Source organism: Hyaena hyaena, unplaced genomic scaffold (genome assembly GCF_003009895.1).
Source record: "Hyaena hyaena isolate Hyena2069 unplaced genomic scaffold, ASM300989v1 scaffold_650, whole genome shotgun sequence".
NCBI lineage: Eukaryota > Metazoa > Chordata > Mammalia > Carnivora > Hyaenidae > Hyaena > Hyaena hyaena.
This window is the reverse complement of record NW_024081283.1, coordinates 17,082-38,581: the sequence shown is the minus strand read 5'-3', so window position 1 is coordinate 38,581 and position 21,500 is coordinate 17,082. Positions and strand designations below refer to the sequence as shown.

The window sequence follows — 21,500 nt, the reverse complement described above, 5'->3', positions numbered from 1 at the left end:
CATGAACTGAGCCGAAGTTGGATGCTTAACTGACTGAGCCACCCAGGCACCCCAGGATGTTTCCTAAAAATTTGTCACTGTTGGAGGTAGCTACTATACTCAAATTCATTATGCTACAAATTGGTAAACCCAAAAAAAATTAAGAATGTATGCTCCATTTCCATTTGGAATTGTATTTCCAGTTGGAATTGTATTTCAGGGTAGGGGCCCCTGGGGTGCTCAGTTGGTTAAGTGATACAGTCTTGGTTTTGGCTCAGGTCATGATCTCATGGTTCCTGATTTTGAGCCATCGAATAGGGCTCCATGCTGACAGCATGAAATCTACTTGGGATTCTCTCTCTCCTTCTCTCTCTCTGCCCCTTTCCTGCACACAGCCTCTCTCTCAAAACAAATTCAAAAAACATTTTAAAAATTAACCCTATCCAATCAAGACATTAGCTATAACTTCTCATTTACAGTAAATACAGGGGATATAAAGGATAGACACAGGGGAAATACAGGGAAATCTATCATGAGGAAACAATTGGACAAATTCAGAAGGTTGGAAGTTTAAAGAAAAATTAACCTGCTCTGTTCAACAAAACAATGTCAAAAATGGGAGAAGCGTGTCTATGTTAATTTAAAGAGAATTAAAAGACATATCCAAATGCAATGGTCGTCTTTGACTCTTAATTTGAACAAAACAGATTGAAAAAGGCATTTTTGGAAACAATTTGAGAATTGAATATAAATTGAGCATTAAATGATATTCGAGAATTACCGTAAATTCTGTTAGATGTCATAAAGGCATTTGGATTATGTGAGGAAATATACTTATTTCTTGGAGATGCATAATGAATTATTTATGCTGAGAAATATGATGTCTATCATTGACTCAAATACTAAAAAGAAACACATTTGGCAAAATAGCAATAACTGTTAAGTCTAGTTATGATGTGTGTATGAGTATTTACTATGCGCCACTATATTTTCTTGTATTTTGGAAAATTTTCCCTGAAAAGCAAGAGAATAAAGTGATCAAATCTGAACTTTAGAAAGCTCACTCCCCAGCTTATTGGGCGAGAAGAGTGAAAGCAACAGGCTAGTTAGATGATTACAATAATATTCATGATGAAAGAGCATGGTGACTTAGATAAAGTAGTGAGTTATGGAGGAAAGGAGAAGTAGACAGATGGGAGATATATTATGCAAGTAGAGAAAGAAAAGAAGAAAGGAGAAAGAAAGGAGAGTCAAGGTTAACAAGCGAATATGTATCACGTTTTTAGTAGATGCCGGTATAGTCATTGTTCTAAGCGATCCACATGAGTTTAACTCTTGTAATCCTCACAACCACCTTGTGAGGTAGGAATTATTAGCACCTCTTTTTTACAGATCAGGAAACTTGGGCGCAGAGAGGTTAAACAACTTGTCCAAAGTTATACTCCTAGTAGATGCCATTGCTAGAACTGGAATGAAGGCACACACGTATAACCAGCTCTGCTGTTAAGGATGACATCATGACATCAGTAGGGGCACCTGGGTGGCTCAGTCGGCTAAGCGTCCGACTTTGGCTCAGGTCATGACCTCACGGTTCGTGGGTTCGAGCCCCGCGTCGGGCTCTGTGCTGACAACTAGCCCAAAGCCTGGAGCCTGCTTCAGATTCTGTCTCCCTCTCTCTCTGCCCCTCCCCCGCTCACGCCATCTCTCTCCCTCTCTCTCCCAGAAATAAATTTAAAAAAAATTTTTAAAGGATGACATCAGTGCCATTAATCAAGATGCATAACAGTACCTATTCTACTCACTTTTATGCGCATTTTAGAATTTATACTAACCGACTCATATGTATTTCCTGGCCCCCACCTAACTTCACCCTTTTCTCCAACCCTGGGACTGGGTGATAGAGGTGGTAGTCCTTGGGGAGAAGCATGGGTCAAAAGGGGGTGGGGCCAAGTGGGAATTCTAGTGAAGCTCCTACTATCCGGCAGAGGATGGGGTAGGCACCCCTCTAAGGCAGAGCTCTTACGCCACGTCTGACGCAGTTAAGCGTAAGAGCCGGGGGTGGAGATGTCGTCACCACCCGCCCGGGGTTGGCGGAATTGCCGCGAGAGGGGCGTATAGACCCCGCCTCATAGGTGGGTGGGGAGTGGCAAGCCCCGCCTAGGCCCGGCTGGCTGGCTCCGGCCAGCTTTGCTGCGGTTGTGGCAGGGGAGCGAGCGCGCGGGGCCCGGAAGGATGCGGCGCCCGCGGCGGCCTGGGGGTCCCGGGGGATCCGGGGGTCTCCGGGTGCTCGTCTGCCTCCTGCTGCTGAGCAGCCACCCGGGAGGCTGCAGCGCCATTAGTGCCCACGGTCAGGAGGAAATGGAGGGGTCGGGGGGCGGGGGGAGCGGAGTATGGTGTCGGGAGCAAAACTCGGTGGGGGGTGGGGAGAAGGTAGGAAGCTCAGGTAGAATATGTGGTGTCTGGGTAGGGTAGGGGGAAGCGCTGTGAGATGAGGAAGATGAGAGGGCGTCTGAGAGGAAAGGGGCGTAGGCCTGGAGGTGGGGCTGGGAATACGGGGGCGGGACCTAAGAGAAGCAGGCTCAGGGAGAGATTGCAGGTTTGGGAGGGGGAATGGGGGTGCATATGGACAGAAGGGTTTAGAGACGGGCTACAAGACCATGAGAGAAGCAAGTTGCGCTGAGGCGCCAAAGAAGTGGTGACTAGCGCTGAGGGATTGGGAGTAGGGGACAGGGGTAGGAAGAGGCAGCGCTGATGTCCGGGCAGTAGGAGTCCGGGCCAAGAGCATCGGGGTCCCAGCTCCCAGGAGAAGATCAGACCGAAGGAGGGGCCAGGGTTTCTCTTTAAGTCCAGAGAGGCAGATTGCTGCCATCTGATCTCTAATAAGAGGAAGACAGCTAGGGGAGGCGGCAACAGAGGGTGAAGAGAGAGGGGTCCTTTCCTGTCCCCCTCCCCACAGCCAGGCCGATGCTGACTCACATCTGAGCGGACAGAGACAGTCAGCGCTGACTCATGGGCCGGGGGAGGGTGGGGTGGTGGGGCGCGTGGGGGAAGGGGCGCAGCCTCACTGACGCCCTCCTTCCCCACCTGGTTTGGAGGCCAGTGCAAGGTACTTCCTGTGGCACTGTGGGTTGGTAGGGTGGTAAATGAAGTCTAGAACTGTGGAGGGGTCAGGTCTGTGGAGACTCCTGACCCTAGCACCCCTCCTTCCCCCATAACTGCTTCCAGGCTAGCCCTCGGCGGCCCCAGGCTCAGGGCTTCAGCACCGTGGACAGCGCCAGCGGCTCTGAGGCCGCTGACCTCAGGAGCAGTGTGGGGAGCATTGCCCTAGAGACACCCCATCCTTTCCCATTTTCCACACGAGGGGAAGGTGTGCTAGGGTTTCCATCACTTCTGAGTCCCAACTTAGAGTTAGGATGCTTTTGGAGATTTGAGGAGGAAAGTCCCTTTCTTCTCAGAATTTGGCCAAAAATGTCCCCAGAGTAATTCTGTGAGAGAAGTATATGGTCCTCTACTACCCCCATGCACCTGGAAGGCTTCTTCTCCCCATCACTCAGTTAAGCAAACTGAGGTTTTTAGAGAAAGTATCCAGACTCTCAGATACTTAAAATCCAAAGCCAGAGCCTGTGCTTCCTTCTCTTAAGAATTCTAGGCCTCTTCCCGTACTCTCCTCCCAGCTTAAATCCTTTCATAGAATGAAAGAATGGACCCCGTCTGCTTCCCCCTTTCCCAGCCTGTTCATCCTCTTACCATTCTATGTGTGTGGGTGTCTGAGCTGCTCACCTTTCCCTCTACAGGCTGTCTGTTTGACCGCAGACTCTGCTCTCACCTTGAAGTCTGTATTCAGGGTGAGTGAGGCTCAGGCATAGGATTTACAAGATGGGGGACACAACAAGAAAGAAGCGTGGGGGGGGGTTGGAGGGGGGAAGCAGTACGAGTCTTGGGGAGAAGGGGGAATGGCCTGAAGGAGCAGAGTTCTCTGAAGCCAAGAGAGGGGATGGAGAGGACGATGCCCATTTGCAACCTGGGCTTTGGAAGGCCTCTTGTCCAAGCCCCCTGCTGACACCACTTTTGTGCTCTTAGATGGCTTGTTTGGACAATGCCAGGTGGGAGTGGGGCAAGCCCGGCCCCTTTTGCAAGTCACCTCCCCAGTTCTCCAGCGCTTACAAAGTGTGCTCCGACAGCTCATGTCCCAAGGTGAGGTCTAGCTGCACTGAAGGAGAGACCTTGGAAGTTGGTTATATAAGGGTGGGGAAGTGAGGGTCCATCTGACTCAAGGATTTCTCTTTATGAAACATTCTTACCACACTTACTTCTGGAGCCTCACCTTCCCAGATCTTGCTGGAGAAGGGAGCAAGACAGGAGTAGGGGTGGAGCCATAGAGATGGGCTGTTCACACTCAGACTCTTTGGAGGAGTCTAGAGGAGGCTTCTAGAAGGAGCCACTGGAAGACCGGCATCCATCTCTCTAGGGCCAGCCCACTCCCTAGAACTCTCTGAGTGCTCCAGAACCATGAATTCTGGAGTCCTCAGCCAGGAGAACACTCCACTCATAAAATTTACTCATTCAACAACTATTTATTGAGGATTTACTATATAAGCTTAGTTTTAGGTGCTTGGGATGATGTATCAGGGAATAAAACAGACAAAGATCTCTGTCTATTGGGGCTTAAATTTTGGAAGTGAGGGGGGAATACAATATATAAATTATAACACATATAGTATGTTTTAAGGTGATAAGTGCCATAAAAAAAATTACAGATTCTACAGCATCATAAAGAGGTCAGAAATGGTGGGGTAGGAAGCTTCAGTATCAAATTGGGTGGTCAAGGTAGACTTTATTGAGACTATGAAATTTGGACAAAGACATCAAGGCAGTGGACGTGTTTTCCAGAAGGTTATCCGGGAGCAGTGTTTCAAGCTGTACAGACAGCTAGAACAAAAGCATTTACTAAAGCAGGAGCATGAGTTTGAGGAGCATCATGGAAAACATCTCTATGGTGTGGCTGTAGAGGAGTGATAGAAAGGGAAAGTCAAAGATGCTGTCAGATAGGTATTGGGGGAAGGGATGCAGATCATTGCAGGGCCTTAGAAGAGGTTGTATAGATGTTGTCTTTACTCTGAGTGAAAGAAGAACCCATCACAAGGTTTTGAGTATAGGGAGACATAATCTCACCTCTACTTTAAAAGGATCATGCTTGCTGCTGTTGAGAATAGACGGAAGGGAGTCTAAGGTAGAAGCAGAGGGATCATTAAAAGCTACCACAATAACTCATGTAAGAGATGAATGTGGCATGGATCAGGTGTTGCAGGGAGAAATTTAAGATGTTTGTTCAAGGGATGCCTGGGGGGCTCAGTCAGTTGATCATCTGACTCTTAATTTAGGCTCCGGTGATGATCCCAGGGTTGTGGGATCAAGCCCCAAGTCAGGCTCTGTGCTGCATGTGGGGCATGCTAAGGATTCTCTCTCTCTGTCTCTCTCTCTCTTTGTCTGTCTGTCTGTCTGTCTCTCCCTCCCTCCCTCCCTCTCCCTCCCTCTGTCCCTTTCCTCCCACTCTCGCTCGCTCTCTCTCTTAAATAAATAAAAAATGAAAAAAAAAAAGATGTTCATTCAAGTACAGTAGGAAGTTGAGAGTACGAGATTGGATTTTGAAAGAGAGATGGAGGATTCTGGAGTGGAGATCTAAATTACAATTAAACCCATGAGGTAGATGAGATAACTAAAGGCTTTAGCATATATGAAGAAGAGGCCTAGAGAATTATAATGTTACGAGGACCAGGACAAGGAGAGGAACCAACAAAGGAGACAGAGAAAGGGGAACCAATGAGGTAGGAAGAAAAACAAGAATGTTTAGTGTCCTAGAAGCCAAGTGGAAGTGTATTGCAGAGGGAGGAGTGATCAATGGTATCAAATAATGATAACTGATTAAATAAGATGAGATATGAGAACTGGCCACTGGCTTTAGATATGCAGAAGTCATTGGTGATTTTGATGAAAATAGTTTTGGTAGAATAGATGGTAATAAAATCCTGAATAGAGTGGATTAAGAAGGAATTAGAGGAAAAGAATTGGATACAGCCATCATAGATAACACTTTCAAGGAGTCTTGATGCAAAGAAAAGGAAAGAAATGGAGTGACAGGTGAAGAAGAATGTGGGGTCATGCAGTAACTTTTTAAGATGCAAGGAATTCCATCATGTTTGTATATGAAAGTGAATAATCCAATAGAGTACAGAAAAATGATCATACAGGAAATGGGGGGAAATGCGGAGAAGATGTTCTTGAGTAGATAGTAGGGGATGAAATCTAGTGTTCAAATGGAGGAATTGGCCCTAAATAGGATAAGCTATCTAATGTTCATAGGCAAGAAGGCAGGTATGGATGCTAGTAGATCCTGGAATATGAGTTAAGAGCAGACTATTAATTTGGAAGCAAGGAAGAAGGAACGGGGGTGGAGGGTGGGAGTTTATACCTTTAGAATAGGTGACAGACCTTTCCTGAGAGCAGTTTCATAAAAGGAAAGAGTCAGACAGGAGTTCTGCATCAGCACAAGATAATTGATGGGGTGGGGGTAGGGGTGCAGGTGGGGGTGGTGGTGAAAGTTTAAAATGTGTATAGTGCTTTAGAGTTTTCTAAGCACATTCATTTCCCTGATTGCACCTGATTTTCACAACAGCCCCCATGAAATTTGTATTATTCCCACCTTACAAATAAAGAAAAGCAAGGTTCAGGGTCAACAAAAATAAGAATAGAAATAATAATGATGACAATAATAAGAGCAGCTGTTTAAAGTTCACTATGTGACAGGTACTGTTCTTACCATTTTACACTGGGTTATTTTAATTATCACAATCTTAGGAGGTATAAACCCCCATTTTACAGAAGAGAGAATTGAGACTCAGACAGGCTCGGCAGTTTGCCCCAAGTCACACGACGAGTAAATGGCAGAAGATTTGAACTTAGTTTCACTGGAGGCAGTCTGACTCCAAAATCTGTACCTGAGACTGGGAAGAGGGCAGCTCAGGTCACCCACCAGATCTCCTGGCCACCACCACCGCCCCACTGCTCTACCAAACTCAGTACGCTGCAGGGTAGGGAGTGTGGTTTTGTTTTCTACTGTTACTGGGCCCTCAGACTGTCCTGAGCCAACCTCACCCTATCGTGTCCCCTGGCAGGATTGTCCTGGCACGATGACCTCACCCAGTATGTGATTTCCCAGGAGATGGAGCGCATCCCCAGGCTTCGCCTCCCAGAGCCCCGTCCAAGGGACAGGTAGGCATCCTTTTGCAACAGCTCTAGCACAGAAGGCTGGTGGGCCTGTGGTCTTCCTGATGGATGGAGGGAAGGGGGAGGGAAGTGACCACCAAGGTCAGCAGCCTAAGGCACAGGTCAGAGAGGTTCAGGAGTGGTCACCTGGCATGGTTACATGCTCCACAGGAGCTGAGCTCATCCCCAGGGATCCAGTAAGACAGCAAAATGTATTTTGAAAAACTTGGACATTTCATAATTTAAAAGAAGCCTCAAAGGAGCCAGCATAAGACAAATAAGAGTTTTATCACATACTGAAGTTGTTTAATGTTCTATTTCATTACTATGTGGGATTATATGTGGAGAGACCATCATCTTTTTGTGGCTAGGGCCTCTGAAGGCATTGTTCAGACCCTGCAAAGCAGAGGAAAGTAAATGGGCCATGGGGCTCAAGTGATGACACCAGGATGAAAAAGGCAGAGTGGGGTGGGGGTGGGGGGCAGAGTCGGGGGACCCAGTACTGAGTGTTTGAAAGCCAGGTGTGGGGATATGAATAGAGGGGAAACAAGGCAAACTGTAGCCCCAGTTTATCTAGAGAGGTACCTGGCTGCCTTCCCCTTTACCCGTTCTCTCCTTCTCCATCCCTAGCCTCACTCGTCCCTAATCTCTGCCACTGTTTTTCAGCGACGCAGACATGCTTACCAGGGAGTCAATGACCTGTGCCCAGGCTTGGCCCTCTGGTCCTTCCCCATGCTACTCTCTCTTTCCCCAGGCTACTCATTTTTTTTAAGAGGTCAGGCTTACTGTAAACTGCTGAGCATTTCTGGCCCATTCCCACCATCTCTGTCTCCCGTAGGCTCTGTCCCCCCTTGCCCATGCAACCAACACACACACATACACTTTGCTTTCTTCCCTAGATCTGGCTTGGTGCCCCGGAGACCTGGTCCTGCTGGGGAGCTGCTTTTACAGGGCATCCCTACTGGCTCCACGCCTGCTGCCCAGCATCGGCTTCCCCAACCTCCAGTGGGTGGGGGTGGAGCTGGGGTGGGCTCTCCACTGTCCTCTCTGCAGGCTGAACTGCTGCCCCCTCTCTTGGAGCATCTTCTGCTACCCCCGCAGGCCCCCCACCCTGCCTTGAGTTATGAACCTGCCCTGCTGCAGCCCTACCTGTTTCATCAGGTGAGCCTTAAACAGCGGCCCCACCCCAACACCTGTCCCCGAGCCCCTGACGTCTGCTCTTACCTGGATCTCCGGTTTCCCCCACAGTTTGGCTCCCGCGATGGTTCCCGGGGCTCAGAGAGCTCGCCGGGGATGGTCAATGTTGGCCCCCTACGCAAGGCAGAACCTTCTGCCCTCTTCAGCACAACTGCTGCCAAGGGCATGTTTGGGGCTCACTCTGACCACGCCTATGGGGACCCTCCAGGGCCTTCACCTGGCCAGCTTTTCCAGGAGACAGGGCTTTTCTACCTGGCCCAGGAGCTGCCGGTGCCCAGCAGGGCCAGGGTACCGAGGCTGCCAGAGCAAGGGGGCAGCAGCCGGCCAAAGGATTCCTCAGAGGGCTATGGGGAAGAAGGGCTAGAAGGCCACAGGGAGAAGCCTCCTTCTCCGGCAGAGCAGCCAGGTAACAGAGTTCTCAGCATCCATTCCCTTCCTGTGGGTGCTGCGTTTGGGGGATCTCCTTCCTAACTATCCATGCATTTGTTAATTTGTCCTGAAAGTCATTCATACATTTAATTAATGTCCACTGACAACCTGATCTCTGCCAGGCACTAGGTGGGCAGTGGGGATACTGTAGGGGGTGGAGCTGACATAATCTTCAGCTGGAGAATCACGATGTCCGTGGTGGGCCTGCAGTCTGGTCTTGGCCCTAGGAAGGCCTTGCCCCCCGAAGTGTGGACAAGGGTTGGAAGGTGGAGGGCCTCACTTTCCTGGTGTTTGAGAAGAATCTCTTAAATGTGCTAGTACCCTCCCCCAGCCCTAGCACACGCCACAGGTTCATCTCACCACGACCCTCTAGCCATAAGCTCTGTGTCTGGCTCCCAGCAGATGTGACTCTGCAGAGACTAGCAGCTGTGCTGGCAGGCTATGGGGTGGAGCTGCGTCAGCTGACCCCTGAGCAGCTCTCCACCCTCTCAACCCTGCTGCAGCTGCTGCCCAAGGGCTCAGGACGAAATCTGGGTGAGTGTCCAGGCGAAGAAACTAGCAACTACCAGCTCCATGATGGCCTCTTACCCCCACCTCTCAAGACCGCATGGAGCAGCCTAGAGGGGAAGGGGCAAGGTCAGGGGCAGGGAAGGGAGTTCTTTTGAGACACAAGCACAGGGTCATTGGCTGCCAAGAGCGGGAAGCAAGGGAGTGGGGGTGGTACACTGAATTAGGGCAGGAAAGAACTGCAAGGTGGAAGCAATGGAAGAAGAAGCCCATAGGGGGTATGAGCAGGGATCAGGAGGCACCAAGGAAGGTGGGTGGATGATAACAGCCTCTAGGGAAGGGAGAGGCCAATGCAAAAGTGAAGCCAGTAATTGATGGGTAGGGGGAGAACTGAATAAAGAATAGTTTTGAGAGGTGCAGCCAATAACACAGGGAGCAGCTGATAAAACAATTATAAGGAAGAAGCAAACAGGCAGGAGGCCATGCTTAAGATCAGATCAAAGACAGGACTGGGTCACTGATTGAGGGAAAAAGAGGCCACAGCAGGCTCAGGGCCCCTGGTCCTTTCTCCCACCCATATTGTGTGGACCTTGGCCTTGACCCTTTGCCCAAAGTCTTGCTTTTCCTGTGTCTACAGGAGGAGCTGTAAACGTTGGAGCTGACATCAAGAAAGTGAGTTTGTGGCACCACCCTGGCCCATAGCGCCCCTTCCAGCAAACCTCCTTGTCAAAATCTAAACCTCAGCATCGGGTCCCAAATCTCTGTCCTCCACACCTCTTCATTTGGGGTGGAGGGAGGGCGGGAACCAAGGCCCAGCGACTGCAAGTCATCACCTAAGATCTCACTTCAGGTTGATGGCAGAGCCGAGTCTAGAAGCTGGAATTCTCGATTCGCTGCTTTTTCACTACAGTCATTTCAGGCCCTGTTCTGAGGATCCCTAGGTGAAGAGGGAGTTGCAAGCACGCATGCTCCTGGCCCCCCCTATAGCCTGAAGAGCTCTCTCTTTTTCACGTATTGGACTTCTGCGATTTCATGGCTACACAAAAGTCTAAAACCTATCACCTGCCTGTCCATCTCTCCCCTGATGCCACCTTCCCTCACCCAGAGGTTCTTCCCACTTCAGCCCCATCTTGCGGATCATTACTGACCATGCTGCACTCATTTCAATCCTTTATTCATCCATTCATCCACCTGACACTTTTCTGGGTAACCTCTCTATGCCCAGTGCTTCCCTGGGCCCTAAGGGGTAGAAAGAAACAAGTCCAGAGGTCCTCTTTAGGGTGGTGTGGACCCCCATTCCCCCATCCCCTCCACTGTCCAGAGATCATGCTTCTATCCTCTCTTCTTTTTTTTTTTTTAATGCTTATTTATTTTTGAGAGAGAAAGAGGGGGTTGGGCAGAGAGAGTGGGGGACAGAAGATCTTAAGTGGGCTCTGTGCTGACAGCCGAGAGCCTGATGCAGGGCTCAAACTCACAAACCGTGAGATCACAACCTGAGCCAAAGTTGGACGCTTAACCGACTGAGCCACCCAGGCGCCCCTCTGTCCTCTCTCCTAAACAGACAATGGAGGAGCAGGTGCAGGGTGGGAACACGGTGGAGCCTCCACCCCCCACGCCCTCCCTGCCTGGATACCCCACTGCCAGCCCCACCTCCAGTAAAGCCCAGCAGGTGCTGATCCCTGGATCCTCTGAGCCCCCCAAAGCTGTTGGCCACCCTGCCACACCTGTCCTGCTGGAGAAGAAAAGTCCACTGGGCCAGAGCCAGCCCACAGTCGTGAGCCCGCCCTCAGCTCAGCCATCAGCGGAGGAGTATGGCTACATTGTCACTGACCAGAAGTAAGGGCTGCAGCCTGGGGAAGACTTCTAGTCCTCCCTCCCGGAGGGTTGGGTGGGAGGGGGGGCCTGCTTGACAAGAAGCAGAGAGCAGAAATCCAGATGTGAAGTGGACGGAGGGTGGGGGTGGGGGGAATGGGCTGCTCTGTATCCTTGGAGGTGGCTTGTGTCAAGAAGGTGGCTAAAAGGACCCCCACTTTCCTTCTTCTGCTTGCTCCCTGCCTCCAGGCCCCTGAGTCTGGCTGCAGGAGTGAAGCTGTTGGAGATCCTAGCTGAGCACGTGCACCTGTCCTCGGGCAGCTTCATCAACATCAGGTATGGCTGGGATCTGGCATCTAGAAGGTAGCTTGAGGGGAGAGGTGGCTGGTGGGGCTCAGGGAAAGAAGGGAAGACAGAGTCTTGGTAAGTGGGCAAGGTGGGGTTAGAGATGCTCTCACCTGCTTTGCAGGCACCCCCTCAACACACACACACACACACACACACACACACACACACACACACACACACCAGATGCTGGCCTCATCCAGCATTTCTTGGGCCTCAAACATCCCTGTAGGGCATGTCTGTTCAGCCTCAGCTTCGTCCTCTCATGGGGAGAGGGCCAGAGCTGGCCTCGGTTACAGTCTGTGGTGGGTGAGGCAGTAATATAGCTCCTGTTTGGCAGTGTGGTGGGACCGGCCCTCACCTTCCGCATCCGACACAATGAACAGAACCTGTCTTTGGCTGATGTGACCCAGCAAGCTGGTAAATACTGCCTGGTCCCAGCCCCAGGCCTGTGGCTGATGTCCCTGCCCACCTTGAAATAATTCCAGCGCACATGGGCCCTGCCTGCCACCTAGCATAACATGACATGGGGTGGGGACCACATGTAGCTGGAGAGAGTCTGACCTACCTCTTCCCTGCAGGGCTGGTGAAATCGGAACTGGAAGCACAGACAGGGCTGCAGATCTTGCAGACGGGAGTGGGACAGGTACGAGCTAACTGAGGAATCAGCTAACCCCAGAGGGCTGACATTGCCCACAGAGATGGGAGCGAATTTGGCAGGAGAACCAGATCGGAAACTCCTGTACCTGGCTGGCCCCCTGGCTTTGCCAAAGAACCTTCCCCCTTGCAGTTTCCTTTCTGGCCAGCAGACGGCCCCCGTGGCAGCTCTGCCCCCGCCCCCAGCCCGCCCCCAGCCCGCCCCCGCCCCCATCGCAGGACCAGCCTTCCATAGGACGGCCTCCTGCTCCCAATAACTACCTGAGGTGTCCATAGCCTTCTGGAACAAAATTTCTAAATTCCAAGAGAAAATCTTGTGCAGAAAGGACATTAAATTCAAATATAATTATAAAATATATAATTTATATATTTTAATTATAGGTAATATTTTGAGAGAGCGTGAGCAGGGGAGGGGCAGAGAGAGAGGGGGAGAGGGAATCCCAAGTAGGCTCCGTCCTATCAGCACTGAGCCCATCACTGGGCTCGATCTCACGATCCATGGGATCATGACCTGAGCTGAAATCAAGAGTCAGACGCTTAACCAACTGAGCCCCCCGGGTGCCCCTAAACTCAAAATATATTTCTGTTCTGCATCCAACACTGATGTCTCCCATTCTAGTATCGATTCTTTGCTGTGTCTCTCCAAACTTCTCTACATCCATTTTTGAAATGCAAAAACTCCTGGGCCGGGGGGGGGGGGGGGCACTCATCTGCTAAGTTTCGGGCAGTGCAGCGTGGTTGAGCTGGTCTGATGGGGACTGAGAAGGAGGACCTTGGGTCTGAAACCTTCTGCCTGTGCCACGGTGCCCTTGCCCTCCCAGCGTTGCCCCAGGGACACCCTCGCAGGCAGGGATGAGGAACGGCTCCTCGACCTCCCCTGCTGCCACCCTCCTTGATTCTAGCCTTGTTCCCACAGAGGGAAGAGGCGGCTGCAGTCCTTCCCCGGCCGGCCCACAGCACCTCTCCCATGCGCTCCGTGCTACTCACCTTGGTGGCCCTGGCGGGTGTGGCCGGGCTGCTGGTGGCTCTGGCAGTGGCTTTGTGTGTGCGGCAGCATGCACGACAGCGGGACAAGGAGCGCCTGGCGGCCCTGGGGCCCGAGGGAGCCCACGGTGACACTACCTTTGAGTACCAGGTGTGCAACCCCAAAAGCTGGTTGATGAGAGGGAAATGGAAAGGGCTTGGGGGTCTGGGTCGCACATGGGGTGAAGGTGGGGTGTTGGATTGGAGGTGAGCCCCCACTGCTGGGAACATCCAGGCGGGGGCTACAGAAGCCCAAGCTGGGGCCGTGGGGACACTTCGAACGGATGGGAATTGGAGAAGACGGTTCCTAAAGTTCTTCCCAATGCAACAATTCTGGGGTTCTGGGATCCCCTCTAATATCTGAAGTTCTCATAGGCGCCCCCCAAGCAGGACAGCCTTGAAAAGGATGAGGTCCAGGGCAGAAGAGCCCACCCCACAGGAGATGGGTTTCCTACAAAATCGATCAAGGATAAGCCTGGCATTGAACCCAGGACTCTGTTGGAAAGACCACAAGGGGCCTGGGACCCTGCCTGATGTTTCTTCTTCAGGACCTGTGCCGCCAGCACATGGCCACAAAGTCCCTGTTCAGCCGGGCAGAGGGCCCGCCAGAGCCTTCGCGCGTGAGCAGTGTGTCCTCCCAGTTCAGTGACGCGGCCCAGGCCAGCCCCAGCTCCCACAGCAGCACGCCCTCCTGGTGCGAGGAGCCCGCCCAGGCCAACATGGACATCTCCACGGGACACATGATTCTGGTCAGGATGGGGTCCGGGCCCAGAGCGGGGGAAGGGACCGCATGGTGGGAGAGGCAGGGCCGAGGGTGTGGGCCGGAGCCAGGCAGTGCTGTCCCCGTAGGCGTACATGGAGGACCATCTGCGGAACCGGGACCGCTTGGCCAAGGAGTGGCAGGCCCTGTGTGCCTACCAGGCAGAGCCCAACACCTGCGCCGCGGCCCAGGGGGAGGGCAACATCAAAAAGAACCGCCACCCTGACTTTCTGCCCTGTGAGTGAGTGGCCATCCTGGCCCAGCCCTGTCTCTGCTGCGAGCTCAGGAGGGCTTGGGGGCGGGGCGGGGCTCCTGGCTCAGGCCAAGAGGCAGAGGTACCGGGACCCCAATGACTGGAGGGGCAGCTGAGGTGGGACGTGTGGTCTGCACAGATGATCACGCTCGCATCAAGCTGAAGGTGGAGAGCAGCCCTTCTCGGAGTGATTACATCAATGCCAGCCCCATTGTAAGTGGCCCTGGCTCCAGCCCCCTCCGCTGCCCCGTTTTTGTCCTGCCTGCATAAACTCCATTTCCTTACGGTCACCCTCCACCCCACTGGAGGCCCTGGAATTGTGGGGCCTGGTTTCCTGGCATGGAAATGGGGGGTTCTCAAGCTCTCCCACATCCTGGCCTGCTCCCTTTGACCAAGCCTCTCCACAGTAGCATTTCCCATTCTGGCTCATGATGTATCTTCCCGGCCCCAGATTGAGCACGACCCTCGAATGCCAGCCTACATAGCCACACAGGGCCCGCTGTCCCATACCATCGCAGACTTCTGGCAGGTGAGTTCTTGGAAGGAGGGTTTCTCCAGGGACCAATGGCCTTTGAGGGGAGCTGAGGCCAGCCGGGGCCCCGGAGAGGTTAGAATGGAGTCTCTATCCCTAGATGGTGTGGGAGAGTGGCTGCACTGTCATCGTCATGCTGACCCCGCTGGTGGAGGATGGTGTCAAGCAGTGTGACCGCTACTGGCCAGATGAGGGGTCCTCCCTCTACCACGTATATGAGGTCAGCAAAACCCCAAAAGCCAGGGGACAGTGGGAATGGAGAAAGTGGGTGGAGAACCAGTCATGCATGTATGAATATAAACATACATATGCACACACATTCACACATACATGTACATCTACGTGTATGTGTCCAGTCTAGGGCCAGAAAGCATTTGTAGGGACCGAAGATGAAAGGTACAGAAATAAGCCCATAAACCCACCAAAACTGAGGTAAGAAGCTAAGAGTCAAGAGCATACAGGACACGGAAGATGTGTAAAACCAAAGACCAACATTAAGACCTGCTTTAATTGAGCCTCACTTGGCTCTGAGTTTCCTGGAGGCCAAAGCAAAGATACAAATACCATCAGTCTCATAGGTTCCCCATATAAGATAGAAACAAGCTTTTCCTTAGAGGAGAGGCAGGGGGGAATCGGGTAGAGGTAACGCCAGATGAGGAAAGAGGAACAGATTCCTGCCACATGGAAGGTGGCCCTCCTGTAAAACATGAGTCACTACGAGCACACTAGAAGCTTCTCATCACCAGGTGAGCACTGGACCTGGAGACGAGTTCTTCCATCATCAGATGAACATTCAGCAGTCTTTTTTTTTTTTTTTACTTTTTATTTTGTTTTAATTTTTTAAATGTTTTTATTTATTTTTAGGAGAGAGAGAGAGACAGCGTGAGCAGGGGAGGGTCAGAGAGAGAGGGAGTCACAGACTGAAACAGGCTCCAGGCTCTGAGCTGGCAGTCAGCACAGAGCCTGACGCGGGGCGGAACCCACGAACCGCGAGATCATGACCTAAGCGAAAGTCGGACACTCAACCGACTAAGCCACCCAGGCGCCCCGTTTTTTTTAGCTTTCTAAAAATTGGTGTTGCTCATGGTTAAAGGGAAAAAAATAAAAATATAGACGTCCACCGAGATTGAGTATGTGCATAGCACGGACACTTTGCTAGACTCTGTGAGGAAGAGGTAGGAGAGGCTCTGGCCTCAAGAAGCCCACAATAGTTGTGTCCAGGTGGAAAGGCCACCAGTTGTCCTGAGCAGATAAGAGACACAGACGACCAGGGGTCTAGGGGACAGCTTGGGACAGTTGGAGCCGGCATTCGGGTAAGCTCCGTGGGGGGTTTAGGATCTGAGGCGGCTGGGAAGCCGGGAGGATTTGGCGAGGCCGTGTCGTGCTCAGGCCCGGGCTCCCCCGCGGGCAGGTGAACCTGGTGTCGGAGCACATCTGGTGCGAGGACTTCCTGGTGCGCAGCTTCTACCTGAAGAACGTGCAGACCCAGGAGACGCGCACGCTCACGCAGTTCCACTTCCTCAGCTGGCCGGCAGAGGGCACCCCGGCGTCCACCCGGCCGCTGCTGGACTTCCGCAGGTGAGCGCCCTGAGCGCCTGCGACCCGGGCGCGGCCCCAGGGGAGGCTCCGAGGGGGCCGGCGAGACAGCCGGCCGCACCGGAGCGGCGGGGCTGGGGTGGGTGGGGATAGGCCGGGAGGCGGGCGCTCTAACATGACCTGGAGCCTCCGCCCCTGACCTCCAGCCGCCGCCTTCCAGAACCCCCAACCCCGGACTGATGCTCTGTCTGGCTGTGCGCATCCCTCCACCCCTGTGGTCCCTCTCCGTTTCTGCTCTCGCTCCGCTATTCTGCTGGCCCCTTTCCCTCCCTCCCCAGGTCTGGCTCCTTCTCCGCTACCCCCACCCCCAGGAAGGGCTCACCTTAGTTCAAGCTCCCTCCGGCCCGCCCTCTCTCCCTCTACTTGGCCCCTGCCTCCTTGCCTCGCCTGTGCTGCTCATTCAGATCTCCAGCACATTCCGTGTGTCTGCTCTCCTCTCTCTCTCACTCCCTCCTGCCCATCTCCCCTTCTTTATACCTTGCTGTTTTCTTTGCCTCTATTTTTCTTTCTCCCCATCTCTCTTTCCTTCCATCCCCTTCTCTGTCCCCTCAACTCTGCCTCTCCTCTCTGTCTCTCTCACTGAGTCTGTCCTACTTTCTTTTTAATCTCCACTTCCTGCTCCCTGCCCCTCTCCCCTGTTTTGTCCCCTTTACCCTCTTTCTCCACCTCCCTGCTGTCTCTGCCCTCTGTCTGTCTCCCCACTATGTCCTTTCCCCCCTCCTCCTCTGTCTCTCTCCCTCTCACGGCTGCCAGTGTCATTTTTGTGATCTGCAGCTAGTATTCGTTCTCCAGTTGCATAGTCACAAAAGTGATCATTGGCAGGCGTGGCCGCCGCATGGACAGGACAATCCAATCAGGACTTGCGGGCCCAGGGGCCCCCTGAAGGCTGCTGGGAGAGCTGGGGGCTGAGGGGGGACTCGGAGGAGACAAACACTGTCAAAGGCCTTGCCGAGGATCTCCAGATTCCTGGGGACTCGCTGGAGCCGGTGGGGGCTGGGACCGGAAGCTAAGTAGGGGACTTAACCAGTTCTGATCACAAAACCTCCACCAGGCCAGTCCTCCAGCATCCCGTCTTCCACTCCCCAGACAGGTGGCTGAGGAGTCTGCTGCCACGGGTGGGGCCTCACCCACACTGCTGCCTCCCCCCTGCCTCTCTGCCTCTGGCCAGGCTGGCCTGGGATCTCCAGGTGCTGCAGAGAGCAGAGGAGCAGAGCGGGGGTGAGACGCTGAGGATAGTTTCTGAGCCTCAGGATAATGGTTTCTAACTGGGCTCCCTGATGCCTGAGGCATAGGTTTCTCAAAAGCAATGCCAGGGGTAATAGAGCTATTTCCTGTTTCCCACATTTAAAAACTCCTTCTGTGCATGGACTGTATTTTAAGACCGCACAGGTAAGCTACAAGGTTACATTTCTTTGCTTCAGGACAGAATTAATGTAAACTCAGTTGGCATTAGGCAGCCAGAGCAAATTAATTGCTGCTTAATCAATATAGTTTGGTGAAGGTCCACCAGAGGGAAGACAAAATATAAGTTTTTGAAGTGCTGAAAGTGACCCCGAGCAAGTTCCTTGATCTCCCGGTTTCCTTACCTGTGAAATGAGGATGATGGCCAATACTTAGGGGTTGTTACAAGAGTCAGTGGCATAAAGTCTGTAAAATCCAGGTTAAGTGCCTGGCATACAGCAAGGACTCGATTACTTCTAGATACGATTCCTTGTCATTCTTATTAAATGATTGGGAACTACTTCAGCAACTTCTGTTCAACCCCAGCTCTCTAACACACGAGCCAATTTGTTAGGAAACCATATGGAGTCCTGTAAAACCATTCAAAGTCACTTGGTCCTTGCAAGTCTGGGGGGATCAGACTAGACGACCATTAAGTTCCATGCTTCCCCTGAAACAATCTAATAATCCCTAAGGAGGTCCTCCCTAGTTCTGGCCCACTGGGGGTATCAGGATTCTACAGGTGACTCTCAAAGCAGGAAAGTCATAGCGGACAAGGGCAGGTTAAACTGGGCCACTGAGGAAGGGAGAAACCCCCTGCTCCCTCCTGAGAGAGCAGCAATCAGGGTAGCAGAAAAGAGTCTGGGGTCCAAGTGGGCCCCAAGTCTAAACGTGACCCACCCATGGAGCACCTGTGCTGAGAAGAGGCTGATTCAGGGAGACAGACAACAGCATAACATTCAGAGCTGAGAGGTCATCCTCCCCTGGCCAAGACAGCTTTGCGCCTAGGGCTACGTGACCTCATTGCTGGTGAGGACTACGAGAAGTCTGAGTGGGGAGGGGAACAGCCTGGACAGTTGTAAAGGAAGGGACAGAGCAGGAATGTGACAAGATTGCCACCCTTGAAGTCACCAGAAAGCCTGTTCTCCTTGGACTTCTGGCAGAGGTCACTATTAATATTATGTATTATCATGAATAGTACTACATTTATTGAGCGCCTACTGTATGTCAAACCTTACACTTAAATCTTTGCATGAATTATCTCATGTAACCGTGGTGAGAAATCTAAGAAGGTTACTATTATTATCACCCTCGCTTCCCAGGTAAGAAACCTGAGGCTCCAAGAGGTTAAATTAGTTGTTGTTCCAGGTGCACAGCGTGGGCACCTGCCTCGTTAAGTGACAGAGCAAGCCCAGCACCACCCCCACCACCTCTGGTTCTTTGCTGCCAGTCCTGACTCATTTCTCCAGCCCTCTTCCCTCCTCTGCCCTGGGCATGTGGGAAGAAAAGGAGGGAAAGAGAGGCCCACAGGTGGGTGCTGGCACCCCTCACCCTCACACCCATTTCTTGTTGCAGGAAAGTAAACAAGTGCTACCGGGGCCGTTCCTGCCCCATCATTGTGCACTGCAGGTGCGTGCAGAGGGGCTGTGGGCAGGGGTGGGGAGGGAAGGGCACAGGACGGCCCAGGCCAGAAGGCTCTGATGTGGGGCATTCATGATTCCCGCCCCTCTCTCTGTCCCTGGGCACATCTCCCATATACATGCTACCTGCCTGTCCCCTTGATGCTGGCAAACTAAAGCCATGGCCAAGTTCAACATACCATCTGGGTTTTTTTTTAAGTTTTATTTATTTATTTATTTATTTATTTGAGTCGGGGAGGGGCAGAGAGAGAGCAAGAGCAAGAATCCCAAGCAGCCTCCACACTGTCAGCACAGATCCCGATGCAGGGCTCGATCTCATGAACCATGAGATCATGACGTGAGCTGAAACCAAGAGTCGGACACTTAACTGACTGAGCCTCCCAGGTGCCCCACCATCTGTGGGGTTTTTTTTTTTAATGGCCCATGAGTTAAGAATGGTGTTCACATTTTTAAATGCTGGAAGGAAAAAAAAAAAAAGAGTGTGTGACAGAGACTATATGTGGCCCACAAAGGTGAGAGCATATACCCCCTGGCCATTGACACAAAAAGTTTCCTGAGCAAAAGCCTGTCCAGAGGCCAGAAAGGGCCAGTCCCCTCCCCCGCCCTCCTGCTGCCTTGCCTCTACCTTAAGACTGAGCCAGGGCTCTTCTCTTAGGTTGGCCCGCTAAGTGACATCCCTTGGGTCACAGGCTCCACACTCAAATCCCAGTCTCCAGGACAAAGGGGCTCTGACTGCTGCCTCCTCGGCTCACTCACGCCCTCCTCCAGCCAACCCTAATGGCTCCCGCAGCGTCTTGGCCACCATAAGCCTCCAGGTCTCCTCTGCCCCTCCCCCTTGTCCTGAGCTGAGCCTGTCATCCTCTCCTGTTTCAGCGACGGTGCAGGGAGGACTGGCACTTACATCCTCATTGACATGGTACTGAACCGCATGGCAAAAGGTGAGGACCTTCCCCTCAGCATCTGTGGCCCGGCCCCCGATTAGACTTTGCAGCACGCAGACTCAGAGGAGCTCTAGGAGGACAGGTCGTCACACCCCCAGGCTTTGCCCAATCCTCCAAGCCTCCCAACCCAGGATGCTCCAGGCTTTCTGGGCCCTCTCCTCCTCTGGACACCCCCTGAGCTGCCCCATGCCCTCTCCAACCTCCAGGAGTAAAGGAGATTGACATCGCTGCCACCCTGGAGCATGTCCGTGACCAACGACCTGGCCTCGTCCGCTCTAAGGTGACTGTTCCTCTTCGCCTTGACCCTAGCCGCCAGCCTTCCCCAGGAGGAATCCCCCTTCTCCCAAGTGACCTCACCAGCTCCCCCTCCCCAAAGCCCCCTTGGCGCACGGAGCAGAGGTCAGAGCAGAGGTCGGTGCTCCCTGTGACCACCCTCCCACTGCCCTTTCCCAGGACCAGTTTGAATTTGCTCTGACAGCTGTGGCAGAGGAGGTGAACGCAATCCTCAAGGCCCTGCCCCAGTGAGCCCCTGGGGCCCCTCCGTGGGCAACCAGCCTCTGCTCCCTCTTCGCCTGTGTGAGCATCTATCTGTGTACCCGCTCCTTGCTTCCCCATCCCCACCACCTTGGTCCCTCTTGGGCATGGCCAACCATCCAAGAGGAGTGTAAGGAAGGGGGAGTGGGAGGGGGGCAGGCCCACCCAGCCTCTCACGTGTCAGAGCCCAGACATCCCAAGGGGGGAGCTGACAGACAGCCAGGAGCTGAGGAGAGTCCTGAGCAGCCATTCCACCCAGAGTCTTCTCCTGCCTGAGTTCCCTGGCCATCTCCTGTTCTTCTAGAAGCTCCCGCTATGTCTTTGTGGACAGAACCGGGTGAAGGGCCGCCACCCCCAGCCCTTCTCGCTTTCCCAGCCCCTGCTGCCTGCTCCCCTCCTTCTGTGGCACCCCCCCCATCCCCGCCCTCCCTGCTTCTCTCACACCTCCTCCCCTGCCCTCCTGGCCTGTGCCACTCAACTCTCTCCCTCTGGAACAAGAGAACATTTCTAGAAAAATCTACTTTTGTATCAGTGTGAATAAAGTTAGTGTGTCGTGTGTGCATCTGCAACTTGGACTCCTACACTTTTCCGGAGGCTCTGCTTCCAGACTCCAGCTCAGGCCTCACTGGGGAGCCGGGCCCTGCTGCATTTCTCAGGTGATGCAGTTAGTGATGGGCGAGCCAGGCTCCGGAGTCTGGCTCTCCGAGCCCTGAATGGTGGCCAGCAGGGAAGCAGTTCTCGGTGCTGTGCTGGCGGTCTCTCTCCAGGATGCTCCCATACAGTAGCTTGTTTCATCTTTGCTCACTAGCCC

The 21,500-nt window shown here is 52.8% G+C and overlaps 1 protein-coding gene across 2 annotated transcripts; it reads left to right on the top strand.

Annotated features, from left to right (window-relative positions):
• Positions 1-2,189: 2,189 nt before the first annotated feature.
• Positions 2,190-21,258, top strand: PTPRN (protein tyrosine phosphatase receptor type N). Of its 2 annotated transcripts, none has more exons than XM_039216660.1 (23): positions 2,190-2,326; positions 3,774-3,824; positions 4,060-4,173; positions 7,152-7,248; positions 8,142-8,403; positions 8,491-8,845; positions 9,271-9,402; positions 10,013-10,047; positions 10,937-11,211; positions 11,437-11,523; positions 11,873-11,952; positions 12,114-12,178; positions 13,106-13,324; positions 13,761-13,961; positions 14,062-14,209; positions 14,365-14,438; positions 14,677-14,754; positions 14,858-14,977; positions 16,169-16,335; positions 19,150-19,203; positions 20,088-20,152; positions 20,362-20,435; positions 20,609-21,258. In XM_039216660.1, the coding sequence occupies exons 1-23, from the start codon at positions 2,212-2,214 to the stop codon at positions 20,678-20,680; spliced, it is 2,940 nt and encodes a 979-aa protein (XP_039072591.1). In that variant the 5' UTR covers positions 2,190-2,211; the 3' UTR covers positions 20,681-21,258. The 2 variants fall into 2 exon arrangements, with proteins under 2 accessions (XP_039072591.1, XP_039072590.1); XM_039216659.1 differs by having other exon boundaries at positions 9,268-9,402.
• The last annotated feature ends 242 nt before the right edge of the window (positions 21,259-21,500 follow it).